Source organism: Herpailurus yagouaroundi, unplaced genomic scaffold (genome assembly GCF_014898765.1).
Source record: "Herpailurus yagouaroundi ecotype Mexico unplaced genomic scaffold, PumYag 163, whole genome shotgun sequence".
In the NCBI taxonomy this organism is placed as follows: domain Eukaryota; kingdom Metazoa; phylum Chordata; class Mammalia; order Carnivora; family Felidae; genus Herpailurus; species Herpailurus yagouaroundi.
The window spans coordinates 58,205,694-58,229,493 of record NW_024412404.1 but is presented as its reverse complement, the minus strand read 5'-3'; the positions used below and the strand labels follow the sequence as shown (position 1 = coordinate 58,229,493).

Here is a 23,800-nt window from a genome sequence, read left to right as displayed (position 1 = left end):
CGGGGATATTATTATGGTTAAAGGTGTTGTGTAATCTGATCTCAGGGAGGACCTTAAATTTACGATGTCAAAGAGACTATAGAGTAATTCGGAATTAAATGTAATCACTTTGATTTGTTTGATTTTTAAGATTAAGGTAAATAATTTTTTTCATTTGTTGTGTGTTATGTCACATAGTGTGAAGTATGTGCAAACTTTCATTTTTCCAGTGTGAGCTAGATTTTTTTTTTTGCTTCAGTATTCACATTTAGAAAATGCTTTGAATTAAAAAAAAAAGTTCAACCTGCTATGATTAACTTGGTACATGGCACTTACTTTTTCAGGCATGTGGGCACACTCCATGACCGTACAGGATTATCAGGATCTCATAGACCGAGGATGGCGGAGGTAAAGCTCCTTCATACAAAAATGCTTCTCTTATTACTCAGGTTCTTCTTATAACTAGAAAATGTTGTTTGCCTGTGAAATGTTTTCCTGTTGTTGGAAAAAGATTTAAGACATTTTTTTTTTAAATGTTTATTCGTTTTTGAGAGAGGGAAAGACAGAGTGTGAGTGGGGGAGGAGCAGAGAGTGAGGGAGACACAGAATCCAAAGCGGGCTCTGGGCTCTGAGCTGTCAGCACAGGGCCCGATGTGGGGCTCCAACTCATGAGCCGTGAGATCATGACCCGAGCCGAAGTTGGACGCTTAACCGACTGAGCCACCCAGGTGCCCCAAGACGTTTTTAAATTATATTTCTTTATGTAGTGATTCCGCTGTCTCTTCTTTTAAAGGCATTTATTAGGAGCACCTGGGTAGCTCAGTCCGTTAAGCATCCGACTCTTGATTTTGGCTCAGGTCATGATCTTACAGTTGTGGGATTGAGTCCTGTGTCGGGCTTTGCACAGTCCGCGAGGAGCCTCCTTGGAATTCTCTCTCTCCCTCTTTCTGCCCCTCCCCCTGGTGCACGTGCTCTCTTTCTCTCCAAAATAAACAAACATTAAAGAAAGATGTTCATTAGGAGAACTTCAAGCCTACATAAATGTAGAGAGTATGTTCTAATGAACTTGATGTAGCTATCAGCAGGCTTCGGCAGTTGTTAACGTTTGTTTTGCCAGTCTTGTTTCATCAACTCTCCTTGCTCCCTGTGGTGGTGTGAATGTTCGTGTGTCATCCCTCACAACCCCCAAGTACATCTTTTCAATCCTAACCCCCGATATGATGGTATTGGGAAGTGGGCCTTTGGGAGGTGATTAGGTCAGAGGGTGGGACCCTCACAAATGGGATTTGTGCCCTTGTAAAAGAGACCCCAGAGAGTTCCCTTTCTTGCCCCTTCTGCCATGTGAGGTTACAACAAATATATGAACCGGGAAGCTTGTCTTCATCAGACATTAAATATGCCAACACCCTTGATCTTGGACTTCCCAACCTCCAGAACTATGAGGAATACGTTGTTGTGTTTATAAGCAACTCCCTCTGTGGTATATTGTTATAGCAGCTTGAACCAGCTAAGGTGCTCCCTCCTCCTCCACAAAATAATTTAAAGCAATTTAGGTATCCTGTCAATACACCTATAATAGACACGTTTCTAAGAGAGGATTCTTGTTTCCTTTTTAATGTATTTATAATACCGTTATCATACTTTACAAAATTAATAATTCCTTGATGTCATCTGTTACTTAGTTTTGATTAGGTTTTTACTAGTCTCAAAAATGCCCCTTTTTTATAGTTGGTTTATTTGAATCAGAATTCCATTAAGGTTTACACATTGCCTTTGACGGCTAAGATTTTTTGGTAATTATTTTTATATAGATAATTTTAGAGTATATAAAGTTTTTGTGTAAATATAAGCAGTGTTAAGGGCCTTGTGCCAATACTACCCAAAAGATATGGGATTGAGCGCAACAAATGAAACTTCATAGCTTTCTTTAAACTTAATCATGAGACCCAGAAAGAAGATCTGGGTCAGATGTTGAAGGATTTTGTATGCCATGATGAAGCACTTCTCTTTTTTTTTAAGGTGGAAGGGGAGCCATTGAAAGCTTTTATGTCAGAAGTGTGATGGAATTTGTGCTTTGGAAACGACCATTCAGATCTTAGAGAGGTATTTGAGGGGGTGGTTCTTGAAGGCAGAAAGACCGGTTCTAAAGATCACTGTAGGGTCCAGATAGGAAATCGTCATCTCACGATGATGCCGTCATCATCAGTGGCTGTAGGTTAGAAGATAGACGAAAGGGGATGGATACAAGGTACAGTTTAGAAGTAGAAAGCTTACTGATGGGATATAGAGGTGCCTTAAAGGGAGGAACTGGAGATGACTCCCAGGTTTCTGGCTCAGGAACCGAACCCATGTATGTTTGCTTGGATGGCTGTAACAAAATACCACTGACTGGGTGTCTTAAACAACAGGAATCCGTATTCTCACAGTACTGGAGGCTGAAATTTCCAAAACCCAGGTGTCTTCGGCTTTCTTTCTTTTCTGGAGACCCTTCTTTGGTTTGTACATTGCTGCCTTCTTGCTGTGGCCTCATGGGGCCCTTTCTCTTTGCATGTATGTCCCTGGTGCCTGGTGTCTCTTTGTATGCCCAGTTTCTTTTTCTGATATGCACACCATTCAGATTGGATTAGGGCTTATGTTAACTGTCATTTTAACTTAGTCACCTCTTTAAAGGCCTTCTCTCCAAATATAGTCCCATTCTGAGGTAGTGGGGGTAGGGCTTCAAAATATGAATTTTGAGGGGACAGAATTCAGTCCATAATGTCATGGTTCTGCCATTAACCAAGATCCAGAAGGCCTTGAAAGGATCGGGTTAATTTTGGGCTTCGTGGCCCTAGTGCACATGGAACCCTCAAGTGTGGATATCCTAGGCTATGACACACAGCAGGGTCCCCACATCCTGAGCAGTTTTCTCTGATTGCCTTTGTGGTATTGAGGATTGGTGGTGGGTTGAGGCCTGGAAGGATGGCAGGTGATGCTAAGAGGGTAACTGAGGTGAAGAGGCTTGGAGTATGTACGTAAAGGTTTAGGAAAGGAAAGGCTGGGCTCTGTCCTTGCTGTGCCAGTGTTGCAAGATTGCTTAGTTCTAAGGAGTAACTACATCTATATGTTTTTATGTTATCGGTCAGATTTTTACCATAATTAATTTTGTGCCTCTGTACTAGTCTGCTTTGGTACATGTGAGAAACGTATGAGACATTAACAACATTTTTCAATTTTAGAAGTGGAAAATATGTGTACAAGCCTGTCATGAATCAAACATGTTGTCCCCAGTACACGATAAGGTAAGAAAGAGGATCTGTCTCGTATAATTTTTTTAGTGGCACCTTGCTTTTTTTTTACATGTTAACTTTTGTGCTAGGTACACATCCTTTATAAAGAAAAGCAAATGAATTGTATCTTTTTTACATACCGATGCTACATTTATACGTCATCAGTAGCTATTAATAATACTGTTTAATGGTTTGGGTGTAAGTATGATATAAAAAAGTATACTATTTAGTAGTCTAATCAATGATTCTATGACATAGTATGAAAATACCAGCAAATGCTCTGATTACTTTTAGGTATCAAATTCTTTATAAAATTTAGCTTAGGGCTTTCCACATTCTAGTGTATTACCAGACGTTGTGCTCATATTCAAACAGTACTATAGGATCTGTAGAAAGGGGCGGGGCTGACATTTAATCTGCCACATGTATTCAGAGTTGTTTTCTTCATTGTAAAACTTAAGCTAGAAAGTCTGTTTTCCTGCAGAGTGTTTGCTTAACCAGCAAACCCCAGCATAACATGGAAGGATTTAACCTTCTCAGGTTCTAAAGGTCCTCCTCTTCTCCCTTGTTGTCCTCCTTGCCTTCCTCTTCTGGTAGAAAAAAGAGAAAGCATATTATCGTTGTTAAGCATTTGAGTACGGTTTCAATGTAAATATATTCTCTAGATAAAAAAAGCAAACATAGTTGTATCCATCATGTTTTGGCTGGTCTTCACATTTCTGTCCCATCTCTTAATTTGTTTTGGGGTTGAAGACTGTTTTGACAATCTGATGAAAAGTTCTAGATCCTCTCTGCAACAGAACAAAAGGGAGAGGGGCCTGGAGGCAAGAATACGTAACATTTTGCATATTAATTTTAGGATGACCATAGACTCCCGAAGTTCCACTGATTCCTGGTTAAGAATCCATTCTCTTATCTAACTGGTCATAGGACTGGGCAGTAGAGAGAAGAGGTGGCTGTCTGGTTTGGTGACACCGTCTCACTTATACAAAGAATACAATGACAGAATTGTGCTGTCCTCTTTCAGTTTTAGTGGTTATGAAGCAGTGACATCGTCAGAGGCAGAAGTCCTTTTCCTTCAAATAGCAATTTGTTATTGGATTATGGCCAGGATTCTGTTTAAATTAAGTCTGGAGCTGATCGGCTTGAATCCTGATACTTTCTAATCAGAAAAGGTCAATTTCAGTGGGTTAAAGAAAAAAGAAGAAGCTTCTATAATTTATTGGGTGCCTCTCAGTGCCAAGCACTGTTCCAGGTACATTGATTGCTTTTATGAAAAGGGATTCAATTAACATTGCAAAACAGAATAATTATAAAATGTGATTTTTTGCATGAAATCAAACATTTCCTGAATTGTTATCCTCTATACAACTTCGTTAAATATGATGATACTATGGAGTCATTTTGCATATTTACTCTTCTGGGTTTTTTTGTTTTTTTTTTTTTTACTTTGTGGACTACAATAGTTACAATAAGACCTAATGTAAAGGCAAGGTGTTTATAACCTACAACGTAACTTCTTGTTAGATAGAGGTCAGGGGCTGCCCAGTATGTGAGTTTAAATGAGGATGAGCTTCCTTGACTATGATTTTTTTTTTTTTTAGTTTTTATTTTTATGTAGAATTATATGCTAATAATTAAAAAATCAAACATTCCATAAAATGTATTTTGCAGAATTGCAGTCCCCTGAGCCTTCTTGTTTCCGCTTTCCCAGTACAGTGCACACTCAAATTTTTTAACGGATTCTTTTGTTTTTCCTTCTTTCCACCTTTACTTGAGATGCTTATATAACTATATATCCTTATCTTTGGGTTTTTCTCATTATCTCTGTGTTTCTCTCTCAGAAATAAGGATTCAACTTTATTTTTTCTATCTCTGGGTTTCTGTCTCTGAAAGATAAGGACTTAACTTTATTTCATCCCTGTTCCCTTGTCACATTCAAGCTCCTTTTTGTCCTCATTGTCAACTTCCCAGCTTAGAAGTAGTGTAATTTTAAATAGGCGTAATCCGGGGCGCCTGGGTGGCGCAGTCGGTTAAGCGTCCGACTTCAGCCAGGTCACGATCTCGCGGTCCGTGAGTTCGAGCCCCGCGTCAGGCTCTGGGCTGATGGCTCAGAGCCTGGAGCCTGTTTCTGATTCTGTGTCTTCCTCTCTCTCTGCCCCTCCCCTGTTCATGCTCTGTCTCTCTCTGTCCCAAAAATAAATAAACGTTGAAAAAAAAAATTAAAAAAAAAAAAATAGGCGTAATCCCTTTGTTATGACCTATAAATACGCTTTACAGTTGAGTCATGTAGTGTGCTATGATTTTTCTTTCCTGTACAAGTTTTTGCTTTCCATGGAATTGATAATTGTCTTCTGTGTTCACATCGCCTTTTACGTACCCATCACCAGTTGATTTAGAAATGCTTCCACAGTAGTGTAAATGTCGTCTTGGTACTTCCAGATGCTTCAGGTACTCTATTGCTTTTATGTTCTCGATGAATATCTCTGTGTTGTCTTCTGACGTGCTCTGATCTGGACAGGTTTTCTCTACAACTCCTGCATCACTGTCACCCTGGGATCTCTTTTTACTGCCATCGTGGGGATTCTCTTTGGATTTCTTGTTGAATCCCGTGTCTCCTATTTCCTGACCTCTCTTTCTTGGATTATTTCCTCATTTTCGTGAAGCACGTTTAATAGCTTTCTGAGGAAGAGTGCACGAGAAGTACTTTTTAGACATTGTACACTTGAAAATGTTTTAATTCTCTACTCGAACTTATAGTTTGGCTGGGATATAGAAGTGTAGATGGGAAATAATTTTGCTTTAAAATTTTGAAGGCTTTGCTCCATTGTCTTACTGCTATTAAGTCAGGTAGTCTTCTGATCCCTGTTCCTTTGTGCAGAATGTTCTTATTTTGGGGAAGGATTTTTTGTTCCCTGTGTTCTGATGTTTTCTGTTTGGCAGTGTCTGTTTGCATCCATTACACATGGACTTATGTGGCCCTTCTTACCTGGGACCTCCTCCCACCATTATTGTTCACTTCACGGACATTTTCTTTATTTTGTTGGTCTTCTTCCCTCCATTTTCTTTCTTCTATTCCATTATAACTGCTGATAATGTTTTTATTCAGTTATTGAACTTAAACATTAATTTCAAAATAATTAAAAATTAGAGTGATCCTCTAATTTTTTTTCTCTTCAGTTTTCCATCCCTTTTGCTGTATCTTTTGGAAGATTTCCTCAACTTTATTTTCCAAGTCTTGTTTAAATTTTAACTTTTTCTGTTATACTTTTTCTTCTGGGAGATTTTTCTTTTTGGACACTCTCTATTGTTTTGTAACCTCCCATTGTTGTGTGGCTGTAATAGCCAAAGAGAAATAAGAGAGTGTTCTGAGGATATTTTTATTTTTGGGGCTCTCTCCTTCCTCTGTACTCTGTGTCTTCCTAGTTACCTTCTCCAGTGTTTTTGGCAACGTGTCTTTGTAGAGTTTCTCTCCAAGTATCTGGTGATTCTCACTTTACAGTGGAGAGTGCCTGAGGACAGTATCTTGGGGTCTGATCACATTCTGGAGAGAAAGTGCCAGGTTTTGTGGCTGGGTTGGGGAAGTGGCTTGGAAGTCTCAACATTCAGGATGTAGACTTTAGACTTTCTTTTTCTAGTCCAGTTCCATTGCTTTCCACTGTGCTTGTATCCTCATGTAGGAGGCCCTGTTTTTTTGTTTTTGTTTTTTTCTTTTCTAAGTTTGCAACTTTCTTCTGGGTTGTGTAGGGAGTTGTGTGGGGAGGAGTGGGGAGGGCATCAGACATCTAACTGCTTCCAAAACAGACTTTCAAGAGATTTTCTATTTTTAGACCCGCCTTCACACTTATCTGCTGAGGTATCAGGTATCTAAAACTTTTAGGGGTAATGTAGAGAGAATTGGTTGTCTTTCTGGCTTTTCAACACTCTTGGCTTAGGATTTAACATTCTTTGATCTACGAAGTCAGTTACTACTTATACCTGTGCTATCCAGCTTCCAACATTTCTCTTTTTTTTTCCCCAGTGATTCATGTCTTTTTCTTTTTTTCTAATTCCTTAATGTAGTTTTTTAGTGAGATTTGGGGTTGGGATTAGAGGCTACATCAAGCCCTGTCTTTACCCAGAAATCCCAGGCATGAAGTTTGCCTCACTGTACTAGATACTATCCAGAACTCATTTTATTTCTTCATGGTTTGAGTTCACTTTTTGGATATTTGTTTTGCTTTCCTAGGTGCCGACCTTTACAGTTTCAGCCATCAAAATCACACAAGAAGGTTTTGAAAAAAATGTTGAAATTTCTGGCCAAAGGGGAAATTTCCAAAGGAAATTATGAGGGTAAGATGAGATTGGGTCTAAAAACTCTTTATATTGATGTTGATTTCCAAGGTTCTCCCTTCTGGCTCTTTCTGAAGTAGGGATAGTGCTGCTGGTACTGTTGCCATTGGCCTGACGGTCAAGGGTATGAGGAATGTCTGTCAGGGAAAGGGAAAATGTAGGAAAGTTTTACAGCTCTTGTGATTTCCTGGAGTTTATTAGAGCTTAAGCTTTCACAGTACTTTGACAACTTGGTCCTAATAATACCTTGTGAAGTACAGAGAAAGTGGTAGAATGTCTGAGAAACAGATGCTTAGGTACCCCTTGCACAAGACTACACAACCACTTTGATTGCTGAGTGAAGCCCAGCTTTTCTTTGAGGAAGCCCTTCAGTAAATCATTATATTGCCTGAAATTTTCTTTTTTGTATGATAAACTTTGAATTGTGAGTCCGTTTCCTAAAAGAAATTAACTTTGGTTTACAGATACTTCCTTTTTCAGTTGTTTCAGTATCTTGTCTTTTCTTTTTTAAAAGTTTTCCTCTAGGCCATGCCTAATCGATGAGCATAATTGGGAATGCCAGCTGTTGTTAGAGCTCTTTCTCACATCTGCCCTAGGAAGTGTCCAACCCTGGGAGCCTTCCTCACTTTTAACTTGTTAACTTTTAACTTGTTAACTTGTTAACACTTTTAGCTTGTTAATACATCCCCAAGTATGTTTTCCGTGCCCACAATGTGCCAGTCCCTGTTTTAAGCACTGGCGATACAGTGGCCAGCAGGCCAGGGAAGTTCTTCGCCCTTGGGCACTGTCCTTAACGGATTAAAACTCAGGACATCATGGAGCAGACTTGGCAGAGCTGTGGGCAACAAAAAAGCCTGGAAGGCTTACAGGGTCTAGAGGTTCAGGGACAATTGGGCATTGGGGACATCAGAACTTTGGTAGATGTCTGATTAGTATTGTCTGTACATGGTCTTAAAAACTAAATACATTTTGTTGGTTGTCAAAAAGTTATTTCAGTGGCTGAAAATCATGTTCTGAGTTTCAAAAATTAATATTCAGATAAGCCTTGAGGTGCCTTCCATTTATAAATTGATGATTGCCTGTCTTTATACATAGCTTTTACATTTGGTTCTTTATTTGACTTGTTACAGACTTCTAAATTATTTATGTTTGTAACTTAGAGGAGCGATATACTCATTAGAGTAGAAGGGTAAATAGCTATAAGAAAAAGACACCAGCATGCAATGACTAACAAATGCTAGAAGTCTGTTTGTTTCCTAGTGTGACAGCCCATTGTGGGTGTTTCACATTAGCCTACAGTCTGCTCTGCCCCCCCCCAGCCATTCTGGGACTCCCTTCAACATGTAGTTTCCAAGCTCACGCTGGTTTTTACTAATCCAGTCAGTGGGGAGAGGAGGGGTGGAAGTTCAGGGTTACAAATTATCTTTAGAAACAAGTGAGGCCAAGTTGAACCTATCAGTTTTGGTTCTGTTCCACTGGTGGGAACTTGGTCACAACTTGCAGATGGACTGGGGTGCATTCCCTTGCTTGGGTGCCACAGTCTTAACTATAGCCCTGTTACTTTGGAAGGTGGGAGAATGGACCTGATGCACACACCGTAGTCTCGACCACATCAGAAAAAAGGGGCGTTTTGTTTTTACTACGTGTATCTTAATTGCGTCAGATGGCATGGCTGATAGACTTTGATTTTTTCTGATTTGTAGATGATCCTATGGAGCCCACCATGGAGGACACCGTTGCTGGTGACTTTGGATTAATAAATAAATTGGATATACAGTGTGACCTTAAAACGCTCAGCGGTGACCTCACAGAGAGCTTTGACAGTGAAGAAAAGAAGAAAGGAAAAAGCCCAAAGAAGGGAGAATCTAATGAATTCATTCAGTCACAAGATATAGAGGAGAAGTTGGGCTCTGGTGAGCCATCACATCCGGTTAAAATGCCCATGGCTCCTAAGCCAGGTAGGGCAAGTTTGCTCTGTGGCCTTTTTAAAGTCCTGATGATTTTCTTTGTGCTTGGAACATTGTAGCCCTTGGGCTCTCTCATCAGCTAAAAATAGAGTTGTGTATGAAATCTGTAAAATCCCTGTTTTGTACAACTTATTATTGCCTGGATTTAGATGGACAAATCACATATTTTAAAAACTGCTATTTTTAAAAAGCCTGAAATAATAGTTTCATTATCTCCCAATACACATATTTTTAAAGAGTGCCATTTCTTACTACCCTAGGAACTTAGAGTTTGAGAATCGCATTTTTATCTGTGCAAGGATGTGGTGCTAAACATTTTTATTTTTGTGTGAAGTAAGACAAAGTACATTTTAGGTATTATGTTCAAAGTACAGACATTATAAAGGTCTTTAGTTTATTATTAGATTTCTTTATGTAATCATAATGAATTTTAGTTTAAAAATTTTCAGATTTTGATATTTTACTTCACCTTTAGTAAGGTCAGATTTTTTTCTATATTTTCACTTGTAAAATACTTAGGTTTTAAAATTTTATCCAACTTTAAATGGGTTTATTTGTGTGTGTGTGCATGTGTTTGTATGATTTTTAAATTTTTCTTTTTTCTGTATTTACTTTTAAAAATGTTTATTTTTTTAAATGTTCATTTATTTTTTTAATTTGTCGGGGGAGGGGCAGAAAGAGAAAGAGAATCCCAAGCAGGCTCCGCACTGTCAGTGCAGAGCCCCATGCGGGGCTCAGTCTCACAAACTGTGAGATCATGACCTGAGCTGAAATCAGGACTCAGATGCTTAACCAACTGAACCACCCAGGCACCCCTGTGTGATTAAAAAAAATTTTTTTTTAACATTTATTTATTTTTGAGAGACAGAAAGAGATAGGGCGCCAGCAGGGAAGGGACAGAGAGAGGAGACATAGAATCCAAAGCAGGCTCCAGGCTCTGAGCAAGCTGTCAGCACAGAGCCCCATGTGGGGCTCGAACCCACAAACTGTGAGATCATGACCTGAGCTGAAGTCGGATGCTTAACTGACTGAGCTACCCAGGCACCCCACCCCCTGTATGATTTTAAAAAAAACATTATTTCATAAAATGTCAATTTAGATGTTTATGTTTCAGTTCCTGAATTCTTATATTTATTTACACAGAATGATCCAAAGGAGAGATTTTTATTACTATTACAGTTTTTCTTGTCTAAATCATATTAATGCACAGAAAACTTTGTTTTGGATTTTTTTTAGACCTCTATTTATTTTGGCAGGGGTAGAGAGAGTGCAAGTGGGGCAGAGATGGAGACCGAGGATCTGACGCAGGCTCTGCATAGACATCAGAGAGCCTGATGCAGGGCTTGAACTCATGAAACATGAGATCATGACCTGAGCCGAAGTTGGATGCTTATCCAACTGAGCCACCCAGGTGCCCCATTTTGCATTTTTTTTTGAATAGGTATTTTCACGCAAGGCTTTCATGGCATTTCATTGGATGTCAACCTGAGATTTCATCCTAACTAGTAAGAATAGTCCAATAAAATATTCTGAATGGTTTAGATAAATTTCTTACATCTCTTACTGTCTTAGGTGATAGGGCCAGTTCTTTTATTATTTCAGTTGTTTATTATAAAAATTACAGTTTATTACATTTTTAAAAACTTCATTTTGCATCTCTATAAGATTAGAACTTTCAGATACATACTCACAATAGCATTATTACACCTAAGTAAAATTCCGTAATGATACTGAATATTCAGTGTTAAAGTTTCCAGTTTTTAAGTATTTGTTTGCATCAGGATCCAAATATGGCCACATATTGCAGTTGGTTGCTATAGTTAAAAAATCTCAGTAGATCTTTCATTACTCCAACCTTTTTATTTGCACTTTATTTGTTGAAGAAACTGGGTTGTTTGACCTGGGTTATTTGACCGACAGTTAATCTATAGTGCAGTTTAACATGTTGCCGTACCTGCCTGTAAATTGATAGTTGGATGTAGAGCCTTGATCAGATTCAAGATTAAATTGTTTTTTGTTTTTGTTTTTTTTTTTTTTGTCTTTTGGCATTTTGGTTTTCTTTTGCCTTTTTGGAGAGGGAGAAGTCTTCATCAGATTGGAGTTCCAGTTATTTATTTGAGGATGGGTAAGGTTAGTTCACAGGTGGTGAGATGTTCTTTCAGGAGACACATAATGTCCGGGTGCCTCTCTTTCTGTTAATGCTAGTAGCTGTGGACCAATGCTCAATGCCTAAATCCGTTTATCCATTAGATATTTTAAGTCTGTAATTCATTTTTCATTTACTAACTGGATACTTCCATAAACAGAACCTTCTCCTCATCTACTTGTCTCCCATAAGAACTCCCAGCAAAGGCAAGAGGAATTCTTGATTCTTTCATTTTGTGTCATCCATTTTACAAAATAACCTCTTCTAACAGTGAGTTTTAAACACATTTGCCGTGTTTTAATTCTTTGCTCCTGTGGGAGTTTCTCTAAGTTGGCTTCTGGTTTGTTTGATAAAATGTTGGTAGTCTTAGCAGCTTTCTATGACATGATGCTCCTGGATCGTCTTGTACAGCCATTTCCCCAAGAAGCCCTGGTTTCTTTTAGTGGAAAATGGCATTTGAAGATCACCGACTAGACCAGAGGTGACCACTATTGTTACTGGCTTGGTTATTGTTTTCTAGGCTTTTTCCATGAACAGACTTAGTAGGTCGTGTGGTCATATTGATATTTCCAATTCAAATTCAGGACTGTTAGTATTTTTACGTGTTTGTTTGCTTGTTTGACATTGGATCTTCTTTCTTCCACACTTAGAAACCTTGCTCTCAAGGACACGGAGAAGAGTAGAATTAGAATATCACAGTTACCCATTTGCTTTACCCTACATTACACAACAGTTTTATAATAACAAAACTAACTTCTTCAGCAGTATGATTACTGGAACATTAAAAAAAGTTTGCACTTATTTTCCTTTTATATTTTTCAATAAAAATGTGAGATTATTTTAAAATGTAGGAGGCTTTGGATTTTGTCTAGAAACACACATTTCCATTTTATTTACAAAATATTAGAGGTATATTTCCTGAAACTTAATTAGGAATTATGCAGGTCTACTGAACTCTTTTCAAAACTCTTGGGACTAATTTAGGATCCTTGAGTGGTTTGAACATCTGTGGGTGCTGGGTTGGTACGGTGCAGTGATTTTATATTGATCTGTTTCTGTTCCATTGAAGGAACTTCTTGCTTTGGGGAGATCTTTAGTCCCATAAATAAGCTGAAATCCTAATTTACTATCCTCTGCAGTTCATATCATGATAGTACATACGTGTAGAGTAAAACAACCACAAGAAGGATTGCTTAGTCCAATGAATCAGTTAATGCAAAGCCGACATAGGTGATCTTTCATAAAAATGGTGAAAACTTGTTTCTCAGTTCACTCTAGAGAATGTTTCTTTTCTGCCTTATTACCATTTATGGAAATGCCTAAATAGGTGAACCATTGTAGGAATTGGTGATGCATATAATAGCTAATAATAATAGAAGACCCCAGTTAAATAGTAGGTATTGTTCTATGAGCTACACATGTATTAACTCATTTAATTCTCATGGAACTCCAAAGGTAAGACTGGTTATTGTCTTCCTTGTATAGACAAGTAATGTTGCCTAAAGTCAGCTAGCCGAGAGACAGGGATGACCTCTTGCGGCCCATGTCAGAGTGTATGCTCTTAACCAAATGCTGTTGTGCCTCTGTGAACAAATTTGAGGAAGACACATTCCCTGGCCAAAGAAAATTAATTCTCTAAGGCAGTAATGGTTAATTATAGAGTCAAGTCTTTTGTTGCCTGGTTGTTAAACTTATTCAGAGTCTTCTTTTATGGGTAGATTTTGTTTTTATTTGGAAAACATGTTAGTGAAGTCGTAATATGGTTTCACTATGAATGAACTATTTTCTCCTCAGATTAATTTTTTTTGACCAGCTCTTGGTCTCTAGCAAGTCTCTTAACACACTGGGTCTTAATTTTCTTTTCTATAAAATTAAACTTGCTGGTCTTGTAAAACTTCCTATTGCTTACTTTTGTATGATTTGTAAATATGTGTTTTAGGAACTTAAAGTAGCATTTTTCTTTATTTTGTTAATAGCTGAAAAATTTACAATGGTATGTTCATCGTTAGAGAATTTGAAGAAAAGAGAACACTGCAGGGAAAAGAGCAAGAAAAGTCCTTTCTTTGACTGTTAACATGGTGGTATATTTCTTTTCAGGCATTTTAATAAATATTTTTTGTGTATCTATTTGTAAATAATTGGAAATCTTTTTTAACCTTGTGTAATGACAAATCCCTGAAAATTTCTGAAGCATTTCTAATGACTTTTTGATATTCTGTTGCTTAGCTGTTTTAAACATTTGTAGGGGGGGGGCAGTCAGTAGAGCACGTGACTCTTGATCTCAGGGTCATGAGTTCAAGCCCCATGTTGGGTGTGGAGTCTACTTAAGAAAGTGAGAATAAAATGAAAATTATATAATTATTCTATTGGGCATTTAAATGATACTGAAGTTTTCAGGTGTGTTCATTATTTGCCTCTAGCTCTTGATTTTTTCAGCACAGAGTCCTTAAAGACAACTTACTGGATGAAAAGGCACTCACTAAAATTTGTGGTTTATTGTAGTTAAAATATTTATTTATGTATTTATTTATTTATTTATTTATTTAAGTTTACTTATTTTGAGAGAGAGTGCACAAGCAAGGGAGGGACAGAGAGAGAGGAAAGAGAGAGAATCCCAGGTAGGCTCTGTACTGCTGGCTCAATCCCAGGGCTCAGTCCCATGAACCGTGAGATCATGACCGGAGCCGAAATCAAGAGTCAGATGCTTAACCGACTAAGCCACCCAGGCGCCCCTATTTTAGTTAAAAAATTTTTATATCTTTAAGGCCTTTCAGTCTGATACTTGCTCTTTTAATTCAAACAAAAACTGTCATTAACTGAGCTGAGCTAATGAGGCCCCTCAGTTAGATGGAGAGACACAGATCCCTTCAACTAAGCAAGAGTATTTTTTCATTAAAAAACCTGCCAGAGTGTTTTCTGGGATCAGTATTCATTTACACCCAGGTCCTAAGCGTTTATTTATGTCACAAGTGCTTTGAGAGAAATGTCCCTCAGAAATGTGCTGGAAACATTCATGTCCTGAAGCAGAAGATAATTGATTATGTTTTTTTCTACTTATAAAGACAGAGAAGTGGATGAATATTAAAAAAAAATTGTTTTTGAATTTTCACCAGTAAAAGCTGCCTGAAAAGTTTCTGTGACTGTTTATTTTCTTTGACAGTTCCTGCTTCTAAGATAAGATTGTAAGATAACTTAGAGCTCTACACCAGAATCTTCTGGAGAATCCACCTACAAAGCTAACCTAACTGTTGAAATGCTTTGGGCCTAATTCTGTAGAATCTTTGAGACTTGAAAAAAACATTTCTTGAGTCAAATGTGAGTGGTCTAATATTTTGAAATTGTTTTTAGGCAAAGGAGCAGATTTGAGTAAGCCTCCCTGTCGAAAAGCAAAGGAAATCCGGAAAGAAAGGAAAAGGTTAAAACTGATGCAGCAGAACCCGGCTGGAGAACTTGAGGGTTTCCAGGCTCAGGGTGAACCACCGTCTTTGCTCCCACCAAAGGCTAATAAATCCAACCAGCCCAAATCGCTCGAAGATTTAATTTTTGAATCTTTACCAGAGAATGCATCACACAAGTTGGAGGTACTTTGGAGGGTGTTTTATTTTATTTTGTTGTTGGTGGGTACTTTATTTATTTTCATTTAAGGTTATACTCACCAGGTGATATTTTGCTGTTTAAATAATGGGAAATTAAAGTGAATTGGGATGGAGTAGCATTTGTGTTTGCTAAGTTAATTGCTACTTGAGAAACCCCCCCCCCACCTTTTTTTAAGATTTAAAATAAATATTTTAGGCAATTTGGCTACTAAAGTTGGGAAAACAGTTCCAGTTTTAGCATGTTACTATGCAGGGGACTCTGGCTTTTTGTATCCCTTGATTGAAATTTAGTAGCGAAAGAGATAAAATATACTATGTAAATTTCATTTTTTGGCAGTTTTGGTTAGATAGTGAAGGAAATCACAGTAGGCAAATCTTTGTTTTTTATCCATTCTAATATTCTGATCTTGACCAAGGCAACAAATTGTATTACATATGCAAGCCAGCAATTAGGAATTAACTAAATAGTACTAAGTTGTACTACTACAGTCCTTTCTCAGTAATTCTCTCAAACCAATATAGGCATAATACGAATACTTTTAGAGTATTCCTATTATTTTTGACTTACATTTCAGATTAAGTGTACATTTTTCGGTATTTGGTATTCATTTTTTTCCCCTAAAACATTAACGATAATAATTTTATTCTCATCAGTAACTGGGTAGCCTTTGAATTTATAGATTAATATTGTCTAAGTGTATCACTAAGGACCTGCTATTAAGAAATTAGCTTTAATGCAATCTAAGCCTTAGGATGCTATATATTATTAGACTTAAGTCTTAACTCTGTTATAATTCCTTAGCTGTTCTGATTTTGGTATTGACACTTTCTCCTTCCCAAATTAAAAAGAATTGAACCCACTACTTAACGTATTTTAAGAGGAGTCTTTTCTCTTGTGATCATAAATAGTAATGTGTTCAGGGCACCAGGCCCATCTAACATGTTGTACAGTAGGAGGCTTTTTAATTTTTTAGTGTAATGATAGCTAGGATGGGCAGAGATTTTTTTGTCCACTGGATGACCCTCTTTTTTTGGAGAAGAATTACTTCTTATGGCACACATGAAAATTTTCTACTTAGCCTTTTTTATTGCACTCGATTTTCTGTTTTATTATTCTGTTTTGCTAACACATTTTAACTGGTTAGTAAATGGTTGATGTTAAAATAAATCGACTTTACTGTATAATTACGGTTTTTAACTCCTCCTCATTTTACGTATGAGGAAACTAAGGCACAGAGAATACATTTATTTACTTGACCCAAGATGGTGACGTTAAAATTTGAGTAGAAGAAATTTAACTTTAGAATCTTCATTCTTTTTTTTTTTTTTTTCAACGTTTTTTATTTTTATTTTTGGGACAGAGAGAGAGCATGAACGGGGGAGGGGCAGAGAGAGAGGGAGACACAGAATCGGAAACAGGCTCCAGGCTCCGAGCCATCAGCCCAGAGCCTGACGCGGGGCTCGAACTCACGGACCGCGAGATGGTGACCTGGCTGAGGTCGGACGCTTAACCGACTGCGCCACCCAGGCGCCCCTAGAATCTTCATTCTTAACTCTGCCATGAAGTACGAATGCTTTGTGAGGGTTGTCTTTCACCCTTACAAAAAAATTTGTAAATTTAGAGTTAGCAGTGATGCATGAAGAGCGTCTAAAAAATGTGTTCACATATTTTTGTCTTTCTGACTGGTTTACTGAAGGTGGGTTGCATGCAGCGAAAAAAGTATTTATTTGTGTTTGCTTCTGGAGTGCCAGAAGCATTCTGCCATTTTACCATAGAGTCCATCTTCTGTGATTCGGTCATAGACCTTAGTCTTCGAATCCTCCTCCTTTTTAATGAGTCTGTAAGTTGGAGAAATCGCTTTTAAAAAAAATTTACTATCTGGTTGATTTTCAGTGTTAAAATACTATCATTGTTTATGCTTTAATATTTGTGTGGAAACATTTGGTTCTTTTTGGGCGGGAGTAACTGTTCTAATGCATGTTCTGTGGAATAAATAATTAATGAACATTGTTTTTTTAACTCCTTCTGAAGGTGAGGGTGGTGAGATCATCTCCACCAAGTTCTCAGTTCAAAGCCACATTTCAGGAGTCTTACCAGGTCTATAAACGTTACCAGATGGTTATTCACAAGGATCCACCTGATAAGCCAACTGTGAGCCAGGTCAGCAGGCCAAGTGCAATTTTTTTGTGCAAATGGAACTTTCCCCTCCATTTGATATCATTGTATGAAAACTTGGTTTATTTGTGGTACATTTTATTTGTATTCAATTTGCAGCATATCTGCAATATGATAGGACTGTGGATTAATGGACATTCTGAAAGTGCAAATTTTACCTAGCACGTGTTGAGTGCCCGTCATGTGTAATTTCAAAGTGGAAAGTAACACGTAAAATGAGTTATCTTTATTTGAAGTAACGATATTTAGATGTATTTATCTAAAAATTAGTAATAAATAGAACTCTAATTTTTATGATAGGCATACTTTGAACAACACGGTTAATATGCTTTATCTGCATGTAAAAGTCACGTATAAACGGAGTTCATAACAGCTAAATTATTCTTTATTGATGTACTACCCATACAGGATAGAGTGGAATTAGAAAGTAAGATAGTAGAATTTTTTTTGAGATAATAGAATATTTTAATAGAAGTTCACATATGCTTATCATTTTATAAATCTACTTACCCAAGAAAAATGTGGAAGGGGAAGAATCTTAAAACACTTAATACAAATAGAGGAGACAAAAGTAGTGACCCTTATGAGCAACATTGTGACTCTATGCAGAGAACCACAACAGGTGGAAAGAGTGAAAAAGTAAAAAAAAAAAAAAAAAAATTTGTCCTGGTCCATATGAGTTAAAAATTTCCTAAGTGTTAGTGTAAAGTTAGTGCTTGAGGCTCTGTGCCAATCAGCACGCTCCAGGGTTCGTTCATTTCATGAGAAATAACAGCGCTGAGCTTTGGAAGTGGATTTGCGGAGATCTTACTCTAGCCTCACCTTCAGAAGCATATCATCAGGTAGAGATGTTTCAATAGCATTTGCTTGTATCTTCCTTGCTCTGAAGGTGAGGTTAGTACCTGTCTCCTTTGAGGACCCAGAGTTCAAGTCGTCCTTCAGCCGGTCATTTTCTCTATATGTCAAGTATCAAATGGCCATACACCAGGACCCGCCCGATGAGTGTGGGAAGACTGAGGTACCTTTTGTTAAACGTTTTTTCCTATCTTGATGAGGCTGTCTGAAGAAGCATAACATCGAACTTTGTTTTGCTGTTTTCTTATTTGTTAAGTAGAGCCGATCATCCTTTTCAGTGTATGTCACTAAACTTTTGTGAAAACAGGTTCTATCTGTGAGTACGTAAGTCCCCCAGGAAGAAGGATAGGTTCTTATTCAGTGTTGTCTCTAAGAACCTAATGTAACGTGTTCCCAGTCATCTGGCTAAGTCAGCAAACATCACTGAGTGCTGGTTAGGTGACAGACTGTGTGCCATGGCACAAAGGGGAGAGTCTGTGCCTTTGAGGAGTTGTTAATCAAATGGGAAAGATGGGCCAGTGAACAAACCTATGTAAACAAGCCAGTGGAAAACAACGAAATACGTTGAGATTATATGGAACATCATTTAAAGCATTTATTGAGGGCTTATAGTTTCCAGGCTGGAGATACTTAGATGAATGAGAAATTGTGTAATTGTCAAAGAGGAGTGGATATATTAGAAGAAAGATGCCAAGAGATGTGGAAGAATTAAATTTTGATTTTTTTTTTCATTTGCTTTTTTCAACGTTTATTTATTTTTGGGACAGAGAGAGACAGAGCATGAACAGGGAAGGGGCAGAGAGAGAGGGAGACACAGAATCGGAAACAGGCTCCAGGCTCTGAGCCATCAGCCCAGAGCCCGACGCGGGGCTCGAACTCACGGACCGCGAGATCGCGACCTGGCTGAAGTCGGACGCTTAACCGACTGTGCCACCCAGGCGCCCCTCATTTGCTTTTTAATGACACAGACGGTTTTAGCTTAAAAGAGAGGATTAGTAAGACAGGAGTTAATGCTGTAATTTCCCTGAGAGAGGGCTGACTGCTAGGTCTCTTAGAACCTTACCTAGTTGAAGAGTGGTCTGCAAACCAACAGAATCCACCTGGAATGCAGAATCTGGGGTCTCCCTGCAGCCCTGCTGAATTAGAATCTGCATTTTTTTTTTTAACATTTATTTATTTTTGAGACAGAGAGAGAGAGAGCATGAACAGGGAAGGGTCAGAGAAAGAGGGAGACACAGAATCTGAAGCAGGCTCCAGGCTCCGAGCTGTCAGCACAGAGCCCGACGCGGGGCTCGAACCCACAGACTGCGAGATAATGACCTGAGCCGAAGTCGGACGCTTAACCGACTGAGCCACCCAGGCGCCCCTAGAATCTGCATTTTGAATCAGGTCTCCAGGTGATTTGTATGCACCTTCCGGTTAGAGCAGCGCTTCTGTAAGTTCCCTGTTGAGACCTATAGCTGCCTATGATTGTGTTTACAAACAGTAAGGAAATCTGCCAGGTGCCAGGACACTCCCTTTGATATTCCCAGGGCGTCTTATTCCTTCTGAACATTATTCCTTCCATTACCTTGGAGACCCTGGCTTTGTGCCTGCTTGCTTACCAGGTACAGATGGATGGGCCGTAACACAAGGACGTGATCCGATGTGTTTACTTGGTGAAGATTACTTTCCTGGAACTTCACCCACTTAGGCTTTAGGTCTCTGTGGAGTCCAGTCCTGCAGACTAGTCCATTGTTAAAGGCGTTCACAGCCTGATTGGGGCAACAGGTGGGTAAGCAGGTCCAGTGCCATTAGGGTTAGCTATTGGATTAGTAGAGAAAGCTGGCTTAGTGGGGACTGGAGGGTAAAGAGGTTTTTCTGAAGGAGGTGACATCTGAGCCAAGTCTTAAAAGATAGTAAATGTTTTTCAGGACAAAAGGGAGAAGGGTGTTCTTGGCAACAGAACTATATATAAGAAATACAAAGTGCCACCTATGGAATATTCTTGCTAAAGATATTGATCCTGAATTACAGGCTTCTTTTTTTTTTTTAATTTTTTAATGTTTATTTATTTTTGAGAGGAGAGAGAGAGAGAGAGACAGCGTGAATAGGGGAGGAGCAGAGAGATAAGGAGACACAGAATCAGAAGCAGGCTCCAGTCTCCGAGCTGTCAGCACAGAGCCTGATGTGGGGCTTGAACTCACAAACTATGAGATCATGACCTGAGCCAAAGTCAGACGCTTAACTGACTGAGCCACCCAGGAGCCCCTTGAATTACAAGTTTCTAATTGTAATAACCAGTTCACAAAAAAATGAGGGATAAAGGATTATTTAAAATGACACCTGGGCACTTCTATGAGACAGATACATAATAGACAGTGTTTCAGAAAAAGAGGGAGTGGGATGCCTGGGTAGCTCAGTTGTTTGAGTGTCCAACTCTTGATTTCAGCTCAAGTCATGGTCTTGAAGTTCATGGGTTCAAGCCCTGCATTGGGCTCTGTGCTGGCAGCGTGGAGCCTGCTTGGGATTTCCTCTCTCTCTCTCTCTCTCTCTCTCTCTCTCTCTCTCTCTCTCTCAAAATAAATAAACTTAAAAAAAAGAGGGAAATCTCTAGATTAAAAGTTATAAGCTTTAAAAAATACATAACAATACATATGTAAAAATACATAATATAATGCCATCATCACCTAACAGAATTAATAGATCATCTAATGCCCAGTGGAGGTTCACTGTTCTTTAGTTGTCTCAAAAGTGTCTTTATAGTTGGTTTGTTTGGCTCAGGATCCATGTAAGGTCTATACATCACATTTGGTTGATATTCTTGTAACATCTTTTAATTGAAAACAACCTCTTGTTTTTAATAGCATTTTTATAAATATATATTTTTATTCTTTTTTTTAAGTTTATTTATTTTGAGAGAGCATGCACTGCCGTGCAAGTGGGAAGAAGGACAGAAAGAGAAGGAGTGAGAGAATCCCAAGCAGGCTCTGCACTGCCAGCACAGAGCCCGATGAGGGGCTCGAACCCACAAACTATGAGATGATGACTTGAGCCAAAGTTGAATGCTTAACTGACTGAGACACCCAGGCACCCCCTGAAACTGTGTTGTTTATCTTAGAACTAATTTTGCTTTCTTCTATTGATACTTTTTGAAAATGTAAGCAAATATATATGTATCTGTGTGTGTGATCTTTATGTATGGGGTGTGTGTGTGTATACACATATCTCTGTATGCATGTTTTTACAACATACCAGTACACGCACAGGTATAGTGGAGCTAGAGAATTCCATTTCATTGTTGAGAAATGTGGTAAGACTTGATAGGCAACAAAAACCAAAGTTGAATTGATTTTTTTTTTTTAAGAAAAGATTTACAGTAAAACCTTAGTTTGCAAGCATAACTTGTTCTGGAAACATGCTTGTAATCTAAAGCATTTGTGTATGAAAGTGAATTTCCCCATGAGAAATAATGGAAACTCAGGTGATTTGTTCTACAACCCAAAAATATTCCTATAAAAATGATTACAATACTGTAATAGAAAACAAAATAATAAAGTACAAAATACAAAGAAAAACGAACAAGTGAACCTGCACTTACCTTTGAAAACCTTTGTGGCTGGTGTGAGGGAGACAAGAGAGGAGGGTTATTGTGTAGGACGACTTTCACTGCCACCAACGAATCACTGCTATCGGTTGGTTCAGTGGAATCTTTTTCTGCATGGGGGCTGTTGTATACGCTCGTGTGGATGTTAATCACAGCACGGTATTAATAAACTCTTGTCATATACTGTACTTAATGTAACTGGCGATAAGGCCGCAGAGGAGAGGGTCTGTGTCTGAAGGCAGCCTGACCTAGAATGAAGCAGAGCATTTCTGAGCTTACTCTTGTCTGGAAAGGCTGTCCATAGGTGCTTTGAAGTGACAAAAAATACAGTAATGCCAGTTGTGAGTACCTTCCAGTGTTCTGAAAAATCAGTGATTTCTGCCAAACACTGCGTCCTGAGACCCGAGCTCTGAGCATGGGAGACGATCACCCACATTCCCGCAGTGAGAAAGAGAGGAACCGTTGGCTCACTTGTGATCTTGTGACATTCAGCGTCACATACTACTCGTATTACGAGACATCACTCATTTATCAAGTTAAAATTTATTAGAAATGTTTGCTTGTCTTGCGGAACACTCGTGGAGCAAGTTCCTCGCAGTCCAAAATTTTACTGTATTTGCATATGAAACAAAGAAGTTTTGGGAAAATACCATCAGTGTCTCCTGCTCGTGGTCTCCCGGCTCCCTTTCTTTTTAAGGGTTGACTCTCAGGCACATGGTGGCAGAGATGAATACCGCCAGTTTAAGGTATGTTGTTCTCACAGCGAGTGATCGCAGCAAAAACGTGCACTTTTTAACTTATTTCAGTAAGAAGTCCTGAGGAAGGTGCTCATTGGCCCAACTTGAGATGCGTCCTTATCCCGGGATCAGTCACTGTGACTGGGGGATGGAGAACCGTGGTCATGTGTGGGATCACGTGCACACTGTACCCAAGAGCGGAGATGGAGAGGGTCCTTATTTGAACACGTTTCAAAGAGAGTGAAGGAATGTTTCCCAAAATAATGTTGGACGTTCCAAAATCCTGTCTGGTACTGAAGGTCCCTTTGGTGGCAGGCTTGTGCAGGAGGTTTTCTTCCAGAGTGGTGAGACTCGAGACAGAGCCAGCGAGATATGCCGGGCTTGAAATATGCACTGGTAGGAAGCGGACGGTGCGGGTACAGTAGACCCTTCGGAGGGAGAGCTGATGAGGATTTGGTGTTTGACTTGAAGGATGTTTGGGAGTTGGAAGTGGAGGAGAGGGACAAGTCCAGATTGATCTTTCAGGTTTCCGGCTTGCATGATTGGGTAGATCGTGGAGACCTTATATGAGATCAGAAATACAGGAGGAAGAAGAATTTGTGCGCTTTGGGACAGAAAATGAGTTCCAGGGTGAGTTTGAGAAGCAACTAACTGTGGCAAGATACTAATCAGAAATGAGCACCTGGTACTTACCATCCGGAGAGACTCCAAGTGGTTTAAACTTAAGGTGTGATCCAGGCTTTTAGAAAAAGGCTTTGTATTTTTTGAGTGGTAGATGATGCTTTCTCAATTTTGTTATATATTATGGGATAGCTTTAATGTATAATATAAGTGATGCATATTATAGGGTAGTAACCCATACTCTGAAAGTCGTATATATTTAAGAAAGATGAACATGACATTTAATTAAAATCCTTTTATAGTACATTTTAATTTGAGTCATTTAGATCTGTATTTCCTTTTGTATGCAGTTTTTGTACATTTTTAATTTACATTCGCTGCCATTAGTAGTCTGAACTCTGGGTATGTGATTTGACCTGTGTTTAAATAGAAATATGTAATGGATTTCTTTATTATGGCCAGATAGTTTTGCCTTCACAATCTATCTTGTAGGTCACATGCTTACAGCAAGTTTGTACTGGTGAAAATGTCTTTGA

The 23,800-nt window shown here is 38.6% G+C and overlaps 1 protein-coding gene across 9 annotated transcripts in view; it reads left to right on the top strand.

Moving 5' to 3' along the window:
- ATE1 (arginyltransferase 1) overlaps positions 1–23,800 on the top strand; it is a 157,501-nt gene that overhangs the window by 2,853 nt on the left and 130,848 nt on the right. For 5 of the 9 annotated variants that reach the window (XR_005793708.1, XR_005793711.1, XM_040486640.1 and 2 more), the window contains exons 2-7: positions 324–387; positions 3,198–3,260; positions 7,477–7,580; positions 9,284–9,538; positions 15,042–15,274; positions 17,322–17,450. Coding sequence is in view for 5 of the 9 variants with exons in the window: in XM_040486640.1 (XP_040342574.1) it covers positions 324–387; positions 3,198–3,260; positions 7,477–7,580; positions 9,284–9,538; positions 15,042–15,274; positions 17,322–17,450 (848 nt within the window). In the remaining 4 variants the exon portion in view is untranslated. Of the gene's footprint in view, positions 1–323; positions 388–3,197; positions 3,261–7,476; positions 7,581–9,283; positions 9,539–15,041; positions 15,275–17,321; positions 17,451–18,354; positions 18,484–23,800 lie in introns of all 9 variants that reach the window. The other 4 variants (XR_005793710.1, XR_005793709.1, XM_040486643.1 and 1 more) reach the window with 1 other exon arrangement.